Here is a 12,713-nt window from a genome sequence, read left to right on the forward strand (position 1 = left end):
TCATGTGCACCCTGACATGTGCAGATACAGTGAATGGATGTGATGGTGGTTAGAGTAAGAGCGAACAGCGGACTTAGAGTCAATGGCAAGCCTTTGGATAGTTCTAGGGTCAAGAGGGTAATGATGGGTGAGGGAAGGGTTAGAAAGGAGTGAGAAATGGGGTGTGTGAGGGACACTAGGGCATACAAATGTCACATGGCTGCAGAGATTGTTTTTGTCAGGGCCTGTGGTTGTAACCTTAGCCTTTCTTTCACTGCTCTGCTATGTGAAATAAGGGCGTTGAAATCCCTAGGCCAACCTTACACACAACATGGGGCTCATCTGACCAAATTTGCACGTATAGACGCGTCTTTGATTCACAGGCTCATTTAATATACAAGAATAGAAAAACTATACAGGACATAAACAACATATAGTACATGTTGACGTATACTGTGTGGCTATTTAACGTGCACCACACGAGAAAAGCAAAACAAGCATAGCACGTGCATGCAACACACAAACAAATGCAAACACTTGCACATGTGCCAGTAAGAGCGAGCATTTAGCTCTGTCTACACAGAGTTCACAGAGGGTTAGCCTGAGCGGCTCTCTAGCTCGGTATAAAGATACAAATCAAACATGACAGATGGACACACACACACGCATGCACGAACCTCTATAAAAGTTTGTAATGCAACCGCACCATGCCCAGAGACGCCACGTACCGAAAAAACACTACATCAATTATCATATCAACATTCAGCCTTCATCGGCACAGCGGGATTTATACCACGCTGTGGGGGGAGCCAAACCCCCAATCGTCCCTAACTCATTGATCGGTCCTTCATCCAAGACAAATATGCTGATACTGATGAACTGTGATTCGAGGAAATGCTAAAGTGCTCACAATACTCACAGCGGTTCCCAGTCCCAACACAATATAGAGACCTGGGGACAAACCAAGGCTGGGAGCCAATGGCGTTGCTTGCTTTGGGCTATGGTATTGTTCGACCACCTACCCCGCTGCAATCAGACCGCCTTTTCCCTCCATTGCCTCCCTGACCTCCAATCTAGCTTTCCTACTTTCCCTGCTTACCCTCCCCTCTCTCCTCGTCCACACTCCTGACTGTCCATTCTGTTAAGCTGCACACTGAAAACAGACTGGGTGCATTTGAGTAGCAGAGGCAAAAGCGGGGGGCCCATTTAGCCACTTCCTGTTTCAGGGAGCCAATAAGTATGCCCCTCCAGGCCATTGCCATGTGTAAACCAATGAGGATTTTCGTGGACTAGATGAGTTGGCAGAGGTCGGCTTGTAGCTACAAAGACTCCGCTGAATATGCTAATGCTGAAAAATCTCACTGTTTGCACAAACACAGGATGGAATGCTAAATATCCGCCTGATTTGTTCTGGTTTTGTTTTTCAGCGTGTGGTTGATGAAAGTAAGCTGACTGTCTGAGAGATAATTGATGAACTTCAAGCCTGTGAATTACGGACACTCTGTTCACCAAATGTATACTGCATGCTAATCCTAACCAGAGTTCAAAAACAGTGAGATATAGTTTCTCAGCTTCTCACACTAGCTTTCTCCCATTTTCTTGCTTTCTTGCACACAGACACACACACACTCACACGAATATACAAAGTGTATTAGTACAGCTGGCTGTCAGGTCCTCTAGCTCGCCAAGAGGTCTCTAAGTACTGAAGGCTTTTCTTCCTGTCACAGCATGGGGTAGGCAACTATTTCGTAGCGTACGTGTGTGTGTTAAGAGCGCATGTTTTCTGCTCGCTGCTCCAACCTTGGCAGCAGCGTGTCTCCTGACACCCACAGGAACAAATTTGTCTTTGGGGTCTGCTTCGGCTTTTTCCGATGTGTGAGTGCGCGGGCACATGTGAGTCGACAGGTCTGCTCATTATCACTACCACGGGCAGCAGGGAAAAAGGTGAAGGAGAGTGAAAGAGGAGGTAAACAAGGGCAGAGCTGAGGACATGATGGCGAACCTACCGTAAACACGCCATTGATGAAAGCCAAGCTACAAAAGCGCAGTCGATGTAATGAACCATTAAACCCTTTAAGCGCAGTCAGGCCATCTTGCAATAAGGGCTTTCCTATCATTGTTTCTCTAAATTAAGACATTTGCTGTAGTAACCCCGATCTATGCAAGTATAAGATTACACGCAGACAGTGGGTTGCAGTGCTGATGCTGCTAGTCACCCTGTGGAATGTGGACAGAATAGTGTGTGTGTGTTTTCCCAGCTTGTCTCAGCTCTGCTGTGTTGTGGTCAGCGAGCCTGTGTGTGGTCCTGGTGTGGTTCAGCTGCTCAGAATCATTTCCATTTAAACATATCTGTGGTCCTCGAAGCAAACCACCACTGGTATCCACGCCATTGGAGGTAACACCGAAAGTTTTGCCCTTTGCGTGACCGCCCATGCATATTGTGTTCATCGTGCATGTATGCAGAAATGCCTGAATGTGCGATTCAGCCATCGCTTGTCTTCCGATATATTAGCAAAGGAGATTTGTCTTGTGCATAATGGTGAACAGAGTTAGAGTAGCATGAGTGCTGATGGATATGTTGGGTTTGAACTTCAGGGCCCCTTTAGGGCATTGTGTCCAAGTGACTCCTCTCTTAGGGGTTCCTCCCCACCTCAAACAGCAGTGCAGATTGGATCACTGGGAAGGAATGCGGATGAAAATACCCCCACTGTTTGTCACTTAGTTCTTCTCTGACAGATGGGGATGGCTTTTTCAAAGGCTCTTCTTCAAATTAAGTTTGTCCCAGTTAAAGTTAGTTTCTTTTCTTTCATTGTTTTCCCTCCCCCTGTTTCTTCCTACTTTATTAAAGTGTTTTTGTCATTGTCACCTGTGTGCATAAGCAGCTGCGTGCTGTGGGAAATCCAGAAAACAGAGTGGAAGCATTTGCAGGCATTTTTAGCATCTGAATGGCTTATGTATCCATCAGTGTGAGGGCAAAATGGCTTACAGAAAACACAGATGAACATTTATCACTCACAGGAACAAGGAAGGGGGCAACAGGGCTGCCATTGTGGCAACACCCCAGAAAGAAGAAAGCTTTCCCAAGTCTGCCTTTTGTACACACACTGGATGCACTTTCCCATAACTCATCTGGCAAACAGGAAGGAATCACAGACTGGGTTGGATGCGTGTTGACCCAAAACAGCTCCAATCCCATTACGCAGTGATAAATGACCCACAAGCAAGTCAGGGAGTCTTTGGACCAGAGAGAGAGGAAGAGAACTGGGAATGATTAAAGTCACAAAGTTCTGCTGAAGGGACGATTTCAATTAAACAGAGGAGAATAGATTAGACCACTAGGACGCTGAGAATTACCTCGCCGCTGGAGCTGGAGTTTCACAGAACCGGCTCGTTGAGAGGTGGGGAAAGAGAGGGAGATGAAGCATGTCCCATTGTTGACCACAGGGACCTCGGTGTTGATGTGGAGGCCACGGCAGCGCTTCTTCTGACCGGCACTGAAAACGTCTTTGTTGCTTTTTATTTACAGCATAACATATGTATATGTGGCTCTCTTTGCACTACTCTAAAAATTGTGTTATTGCATGTATGCGTACATGTGTGTGTGTCAGAAGAGTGTCTGTTCCTATGCAATTCCCTGGTCTATTTCTAAGCAGATACAGATGGTTGTTGTGTTGGTCTTCCATTCCAGTGTCGTGGTCTTTATTGTTTCTTTGAACGGGAGGATGAGTCTCTGGGGCAGAGGGGGTACGTGAATGACAAAACAGTGAAACACCAGATGAACATGCAATTCCACGCGCGCACACACACACACACACACAGACACACACACGCACGCACACACAGACACACACGCACGCACGCACGCACGCGCACACACACTTGCTGCATCTCTGTTTATGGGGAGGTCACAAAGCAGCCAAATATTTCCCCAGACCAAGAGCAGACTCTGTATTAATCAGTCAAATCTGCCAAAAACAACAGCGCAATATACGAAAAGTAATGATTCATATTTCATTTTAGCGAATATCTGCTATGCTAAGCTCCTTTCGACAACAGCTTTCGACAACCACATAAATTTTTTTAACATCATTTTATTTCAAAAGTACATAAACAGGACCAATGTTGTTTAATAAGGCAAAGCTCAAATATTAACAACCACTCACATCAGAGGACTCAAACATCTCGTAGTCACAGTTTATGGGTACCACTTGCAAATCATAAATAAGACTCTTTTGTTACAATATATTTTTATATACATACACTAGAACTCTTTTATTTTCTCATTGTGGAAAAAAAATATTAACAGACAGACATTTCATCACAACCCCAGCCACATATAATCATCATCAGTATTATCTGTTTTCTTTTTTTTATCTTCATAAAAAGTCAAAGTTGGCCATGTGTATCTGTCTTTATCCATGTGGGTGTTACGTGGCTTTAATACCCAGTTCCAAGCCCAGCTACAGACCCAGCCCATTAGCTGCTACCTGAAAGGACTGAACGTTGTGGTGCTAGTGTCTGTGGGTGTTACTCAACCACTTGTGCAGTTTTTAAGCTACTAAGTGCATTGTCAGCATTATTACTATGTGATTCTAAACTTTGTATCTCCTCAAAAACCTCGTGATATTGCTAAAGCACCTTAATTATTACTACTTAGCAGCTGTATCCATTATTAATCCTTTCAGATATTTACCTTGTAGGATGGCACGTCAGGGCTAGGGACTTTGTAGGTGGTGAGTTGAAATTGGGCACAACTTTATATGGGGCAGGAGTGTTTTTTGTTTTTTTGTTTTTTTTCGGTGGCATCATTGCGACTCTTTTGCATGCCGAGCCAATCCGACCCAAGTAAAGTTCTCAGTGGAGAGGCATGGTCAGCTCTGGTCACCTGGGGAACAACGCCACAAGTAGGCAGAGCAGTGTCGTAACAAGAGACTGGGTAAGATTCACAGCTCCCCCACACTCCATTGAGTTTTCCTAGAGAAAGAGAGGGGCATTATGGGAACAGATATGTTTTATTTGAATCAGAGGTATACGAAACAGGACTTTTACTATAGTGAGTTATTGTACATTGCAGTATATGTACCTCTGGGTGAAAAGGGTGGCAGGTGTCTGGGCGCCTCCTGTCCTTTTGCATCTTCAATCTTTCGCACTTCAGAGATTCATTATGTGCAGTTGGAGTTAAGGCAATACTAGAGGACATGTACACTCAGCATTACTCCTGCTGGAGTATATTTCCTGTTTGAATGCAAAAGGAATGCCTGTGTGTGTGTGTGTGTGTGTGTGTGTGTGTGTGTGTGTGTGTGTGTGTGTGTGTGTGTGTGTATAGAGTAAAAGTGAAACAAGAGCCAATTCTGAGCGATGTTTGATGAGGTTTCTTTTGTTGCACAGCAACAAAACAGCATGCTACAGTGAGCACCCCACAACAAAATAAACACTGGTGGACATGTATACACAGCGTGACTGCAGTGCATAAAATTTCAAAGAAATGCACATTGTAGGAGAATTCAGCCAGTTATGTGGTGACAAATTAAGTTCCTTCAGTCTCCAGCCTTTCCAAGCTAGCCGTGTCTGCTGTTGATCAAGATCCAATCACAGCGTGGCATGTGACAAAGTCCAAACTCTCACACAGCCAAAAAAAAGTGATGTCTCATTGCCTCAGCTTTGGTTCTTGTCCCATACAGCAATTAGATCGCTTACCCACAAGAGGTGGAGTGTAAACAAGCTTTTTACTTTAAAATGTTCCACTGAATTCATAATCAATGGAAATTAACTATAAAAAATCTAATTGTGAAAGTTATGAGGTGGAGGAGAAACGTCTACTAAAAAGAAAACAAGACAACATGTATATTTATCTCAGCAGGGGTTTGAAAACCAAAGAATAATCAATCCTCTCGTACTCATGTGGTTATTCAATCCCAATAAAGTTTGACGCGAGGTGATGACTCCCAGGAGAGTTTGTTACATTCGAAGCCATTTGATGAATTTACACACTTTTTTACAGAGTAGAGTAACTTTACGTAACCCTATCGCTGTTATATGTCTTGCTTTAATATCATTGTATACATATACTCGCAACCTTCTCCCTCACACCTCAGCGAAGGATATACATGATTTCGATGGGGTCCATGGTGATTGGCTCAAACATGCTGCAGTCACACTTGTTGTCCACCACCACCATGAAGAGATTACTGCTGGGGATCTGCTGAATCACAAAGGACCTGCCAATCACAGCACGGACAGCCAGATAGAAAAAGAAAGAAAGAAAGATGGAAAAGGAACAAGAGACAGTTGAAAGTGAGATCTGGCTAGCAGTCCAGGAGCATGGGTATGATGTAAATTTCCATGTGTGTCACGGGATTTGTGTTATGAGTCTTCACATGCTCCCCTGGCAGAGGGGAGAAGCACTCTGAAGAGACTCCACTGGATGCATGTCAAGAGTATGAAGTATCTCACCGCCAGCTGTCAATAAACATACAGCGACACAGACAGACTCACACCAGCGTACACACATATATAGTTTACACACATACTTGTCTAACTCACTCCATCCGCCCCTCTTCCTCGTTCTCTTCCTTTCCTTTTCTTAAGGCTTTGTTGTACCCTATCCAAGGCAAGCACCAATGAAGTGTTGCCGAATATAAAACACTCCAAAAGGAGACAAATGGGAACCACACTTTTGTGCTTACAGCTTCCCATGGCTGTGTTTTACTGGTCTGAGAGATCAGGCCTTGCCTCGGCCTCCTGGCCGGTGATTTATGGCTGTGGATAAGCTTTATTAAGAAGAGAGGTCGTAAAGATGATCTCTTCTTTCTATCACCCTTTCTTTCTTGATCTCCTGCTTCTCTGCCTGCTCTCTTTCGCTGCAGCTGGGTGATTTATCGAATTCGCTCTGAAGCATTTATCAGACACATATGAAAACACGCACGTGTGACTGAGTGAACACACACAGATGTAAAAAATACTGTATACACAAACGCACTTTCTCAACTGTTGTGAAGGAGAGCTTGAACAAAGACAGAGAGGGAGAGACCCGATAGATCCAAACAGACCCAATACGTACAGGAATATCTCCATCTTTACTTATTCAATACCATGACCAATTTAATCTGACCACAAACAGCCTTCAATCCCCGAGGAGTGCCAATCCGCTGCACTTAATACACTTATCCCAGCACGACCGGCCAAACCAAACCAAACCAACTCAGCAAACACGCCAAACCAGTTCCAATCAGGGTGAATTAGGATCTGCTGATGTTTAATAATCTGTGCACACCCCTGCACAGCGCCGGTCCAGTCCAGCGCTGCCCGCTGATAGAAAGCAGAGCAAGTGTTTTTGGAGAAAAGACTTAAACACATCCTGACAGCACATCTGCTGGCCTTGAACATCCCCAGAGCTGGGAAAGGGAGCATCACACTGCACACACACCTACACACACGCACTGATGTGTATAATGTGCGCAGATACACAAGTGACAGACAGCAATGCATATCACAAACACAGATAGCGTAACAGACAATTTGTTGTTAATGTTGCCTCATAGTGCTGTGGCCTCTACATTTTGGCTGGCGGGGAGACAGACAAGGACATCCAACATGTTTCTCTGAGAAAAAATAACACACAACCTTTTAAACAATGTGGAGACTCACGTGGGAGACAAAAGGAAAAGCTAGAGTTTGATATATAAAGCTGAGAACTGTAGGAAAGGATTACGACATATGCAGTCGGAGAAAGACTGTCTTCTTTTTAGTTTTGACAAAACATAACACATCTTACACATTCTACAGCTGACAGGGATGCACGACTAAATAATACCTTGTTACTTATGATAACATAATGCTAATTCATGGGTGCCGGTCAAGCTTAGTTGGATGAGCAGGCGACCATGTGCTGCGTGTCTGAGAGTGGCCAGCCCAGGTGGCTGATCTGTCTTTCCTTCCACTTTCCTGTCAGTCTTCACTGCATCTATCTAGCAAAGCTGAAAAAAGGCCAAAAATAACTATGTATATAAAAAAAGATAATGCTAATTCACAATACATTTCGTAATGCTTCACTATAGTTTCCAAGCTGGACATAGTCTCGTACATTTCATGGAAAAATCATTCCCTGCACAGGTTCGGATAAATGTTTTTTTCTGTATCCAGCCGAGAATGTTAATGTTTTTCTAAGGTTTTAATAACTGCACAGCATAACCATAAATGCATGTCCAGCATGGTCTTCAGAAATATCTGTCATCACAGTTGAACAATTTGACCAGTAATTACTGTGTGCAATTTAACTCTTACTAATTCGAGTCGAAATTGCTCCAACAAAATCTCAACAAACAGATAGATGAGTTTTAAGAGGAATGCTGTCATTTTATTTCCACGTCTCCTGTTACTTTAGGGGGAAAACGAGCACCGTGATTCCAATATTCTCCTTTTACACATGATTCCACTGCATGCATCTGACGGGGGGGGGGGGGGCTCTGGATAAGTTGATGTGAAATATGGTACGATGAGGATACTGGCACTAAAGTTGGAAAGGAAGATTATGTATAAAGAAAAATGCAACTATTATTATAGTAATTATTATTACTTTATCATTTCTTTCAAATTATTTTAAATGCATTTGCAGAATTAAAATCCATTTTTAATGCTGAATTAAAAATGCCCAAAAGAAAACCTAAGAAGAAATATGTACTATCCTAGCAGATTAAGCAACGTCCTACTGTAACTGTACACCTGAAGCTGCTCCTCACTGGAAGCTTCAACCTCTTTCTTTTCTTTCTGTTTTTGGTGACTTGAATCGTCCCTCTTGGTTGAGAAAAGGAAAAGGAGCATGTGTCTTTGGAAGATATACAACCAGGATTATTGTCACTAATGGTCCCACTGAAGACCTTCTCCGGTTGGAGACGCTCTATTTGTCCTGAATCTCAAGTTACCATCTAGAAAAGCTACAGATGCATTAATAAAGGTTAAATCATCTTATTGGGGGCACTTAAGTTACCAGAGCACTCGCCAGGGTTTGATGTTTCTTACGTTCTGTCACACTAATCGGGGAGCAGAGCGCACACGTACGAGATCTGACACACACATCCACACAAAGAGTCAAAATACAGCAAAGAGAGGTTTAGCAGGCAAGAGCTTAGGATATATTTCCTAGAGCATAAAGCATACACACGTGTCCCAATAAAAATATAAGAGAAAGGCTTCAGTCAGGCTGTAACTTGAAACAGATGTTTATCGCCAATAACCTCTAATACAAATATGAGCTATAAAATTCCATATAAGAGAAATAAAAACTCCATTTTACTTTGTCAAAGTCATTGCGTTTTAAAAACGATGCATTTGAAGGCGGCATGTTGCTGAGCACACAGCTCTGGTGTCATCATTGCAGATTATACCCTGTCCTCTGAAGCAGGCTTCAGCATGTGCGGCTGGGCATGGGTGTCTCTATGTGAGGGTCTCGCAGTATCTCCAGCCACACCACAGTCCTGGCTCCGAAAGCGGAGGATACCCCGCTGACCCTCTGGGGCTGCACCGACAGCGGACACACATATACACGAGCACACTGAGACACACACAGAGCTCTGAGCTCCCTGGCAGTTCCACAGCTGGGAGCAATGAAGGCCCCATTGCAGGGATCCAGAGAACACCCCACAATTGCCTGACAGAAAAGCCCAAATTGTTAATGGGGACCACACTCATTTTCCCATGTTTAAAGGAAGCCTTTTTTCCACCTCTCTCCCTCATCTCTAAATGCCTCGTATTTCAAAACGCTCACTGTGTGTGTGTCTCTGATGGATTACTCTGGATAAAAGCGTTTTCAGCAGACAACAAATGATTTAAATGTGCTTCTCATTATTCAGGATGAAGATGAGAGCTAACAGGATCGTTCATTTTTCATAGTTGTTCTATGGTGGACAGCTGATAACCAGCGCTCTTATTGTTGATGTCGCTTGTAGCTAATTGATGTTTATGTGTCTGTTTGTGCATCCCATACTTGACGCAGCCGTCGCAGTCAATGTTGCCGGTGTTCTCTTTGATGGTCCTCTCGGAGATAAAGGCCGGGTACTCTGTGTCGCACGGTACCTGCATGGTCCGACCTGTCCTCTGAGCTGCGAGGTGGGAAGAAGGAAGGAGAGAGAAGGCGGCGAGAATGAGCGAGACATTCAGCCAGAGATGGTGGAAAAACTTTGAACCACCCCTTTCAAAATCAAATAATAGCTACGCAAGGAGTTACGCAAACACACAGTTAAACACACCGCGTCCATGTAAATATTCACGTTTGAAAGAAAACAGCATTTCTGCACCAGAGCTGTCTCTTGTCCTGCTGGAAATATTTCCAATGTAAATCTAGGCCAGTCATTCTCACAGCATTGCTTGAACTTTCCTGCCACCCAGAGGTTTGAAATGACCCTGCAGAATGGTCGCTTTAAAATGTCATTAAACCCTTTTTTAAAAAGGGTCGACATCTTCCAAACGTAGTGTTTTCTTTTCACATAAAGAAACGGTTTGAAAGCTGAATCGCAGCGCGTTACACATCTTTGCAGAGAGGCTTGTAAACGTGGGTGATTATGTGTGTGATTTGGATGCTGCGGTTTGATTATTAAGAATCAGGAGTGCAGCACGATTCATTGTGTGTGTGTGTGTGTGTGTGTGTGTGTGTGAGAAAGAGTGCACTGTAAATAAACTATATGGATGTGAGAACGCAGCCTACATGTATAAAGGTCAGGGATTAGTTCAGCTCGAGAGGTTGTGTAGATTGGGTTACGGCTGCTAAATGATGGTGTTTCAGCTGTGTGTCACAGGCCTGCGTCTTTATTGTGAAAAGATATAGAAAGTGCTAAGACCTGAGGCCAGCCAGCTGTGAAATTGTCTCGACTACTTGGTGAGCAGCGATGCCCAGCTTCACTTCATTCAGGATTAAAGTGTGCAAGGAAAGCATTTAGACGTAGACTTTCATTTTGTGGTTCTTCCTCCCCCCTGTTTCACACACTAAATATTTTCATATTAGTTTTGGCAAGAATTAATGCTCCAATATGATGCTGCTTAGTGAGGCTTTCATTTCAAACAGGCGAACGGTATTCGACACTCCATAAAGCATGAGGAATCACAGCATTCATAGCCTGGCAATAATCATATGTGTGCGATTTCATGGAAGCGAGTACGAAGGAGCAAAAACAGAGAAAGGAATGAAATACAACCAGAGAAAAGGAGAGAACATGATAGACTGGCTGACACATGAGAGAGAGCTTTTTCTTGTGTTACCAAACGGCTATTGCCGACCACCATCACCAACATGGGATAAGACCGTACAGATCATAAGATCACATAAAATAACCCCTCTGGACGCACAAAGAAGATTGTGTGTACAGAGACATGTATACAAAAGCTCTGAAACGCTGAGGTCACTTGAGGTAATGGTCTGTTTTGCTTTTTTCTCTTTTCTTGCTTTTAGGTTTTGGATTGCGCCTCTTTATTCTGTTTTTCCAGTGGTCACACTGACTCAGACCAACAGGAAATGGAGGGGAGATGGCGAGGATGAAGACATGAGGCCAGTGGTAGGGACGCTGGGTGTTTATTCTGTATGCCGCGTCGTCCCCTGTGAACTCAAACATAAGTATAAAGCAGTGCGTCACGTTTTTTTCTTTCGAAAAGAGCAACAGGATGAAAAAAAGGATTTTCAGTGAGAAATTAGACGCATTTTTAACTGCGACTCTTTTCTCTGTTTTGCGAGGCAGCAAAGATCAGACTAAAAATAAAAATAGAAAATCTACACGTATTTCAGAAGAAGCTATTTTACACAGTCTGAGGTAGTTGAATTCAGTTTTCTTTGCTACACAAAGTGTTTGTTTGATTTTTCTCTAATATGTTAATGAGAATATGTTGTTGTTTGTAACTGTTAAAACAACTGCTCATCAAATCCTTTTTTAACCTGTTTTAACATTTAAAATTCAAAACCAATAAAAAATGCACTTCAATCAGGCTTAAGTGACAATATTAGTTTAAATATATGCAACAGAAATTTAAAATAAACTCTGAGCCACTCAGTAACTCAACTCGTCAGCTAATTAGTAAATTATTTTTCTAGCTCTTTGGATTATAATCATTAATAACCTTTTAATGACAAAATTATTTTCAAGTTTGCATCTCGTATGAATTCTTTTCCAAACGCAGCAGATTTGTTTATAATAGATTTGAGTGTTTTTATAACATTACAGCCACTGCAGTTTGTCCAACATTGTTATAACTGTGTTGAGACAGCGGTAGAGTGCATGTGGATGCGTGAGTGCTGTTTAGATGGAAAGCCGGAGATCAAGCACATCCCCAAAGAGATTGTTCTTACCTTTAGCGGTGAGGTCAGAGTACCACCAGCTGTACAAGTTGAACTCAACCAGGAATCTAAATAGGGAGATGACATCAGCGATAATCATAGCCAACATATGCTGATATAATATGGTCTGCATACTAAATGGTTTCTCTGCAAAGTAGAGAGCGTTAAATTGTGTAATTTTGCAAATTATAACTTTAAAAGTGAAAGTAAATAAATATCTACAGACAACCTCTTTTCATGTTAAGTTTCAATTACAATTTAATCTGCACTCTATACAGTTCTGTAGAAAAATACTATATTTTAGAGAACAGCACATTAGCATTAACTAACTGAAAATGAACAGATCACTTACAATATTCAGACTGACTATATGCACATTATAGATACTCAGGTTCATGTGGGTTTGTGCTCATTTCCA

General features: G+C 42.8%; 1 protein-coding gene across 1 annotated transcript in view; it reads right to left on the reverse strand.

Moving 5' to 3' along the window:
• Window positions 1-4,860: 4,860 nt before the first annotated feature.
• The window catches only part of cacna2d3a (calcium channel, voltage-dependent, alpha 2/delta subunit 3a), a 127,647-nt gene continuing 119,794 nt past the window's right edge, over window positions 4,861-12,713 (reverse strand). The window contains exons 33-37 of the mRNA XM_085343849.1: window positions 12,308-12,363; window positions 9,962-10,076; window positions 6,085-6,197; window positions 5,063-5,145; window positions 4,861-4,953 (exon numbers count right to left, since the gene is read on the reverse strand). Of these exons, the coding sequence (XP_085199975.1) occupies window positions 4,861-4,953; window positions 5,063-5,145; window positions 6,085-6,197; window positions 9,962-10,076; window positions 12,308-12,363 (460 nt within the window). The remainder of the gene's footprint in view (window positions 4,954-5,062; window positions 5,146-6,084; window positions 6,198-9,961; window positions 10,077-12,307; window positions 12,364-12,713) is intronic.

This window comes from Diplotaxodon limnothrissa, linkage group LG20 (assembly GCF_057381915.1).
Source record: "Diplotaxodon limnothrissa isolate DT_005_m linkage group LG20, D_limnothrissa_male_GT1.1, whole genome shotgun sequence".
Taxonomy (NCBI): Eukaryota; Metazoa; Chordata; class Actinopteri; order Cichliformes; family Cichlidae; genus Diplotaxodon; species Diplotaxodon limnothrissa.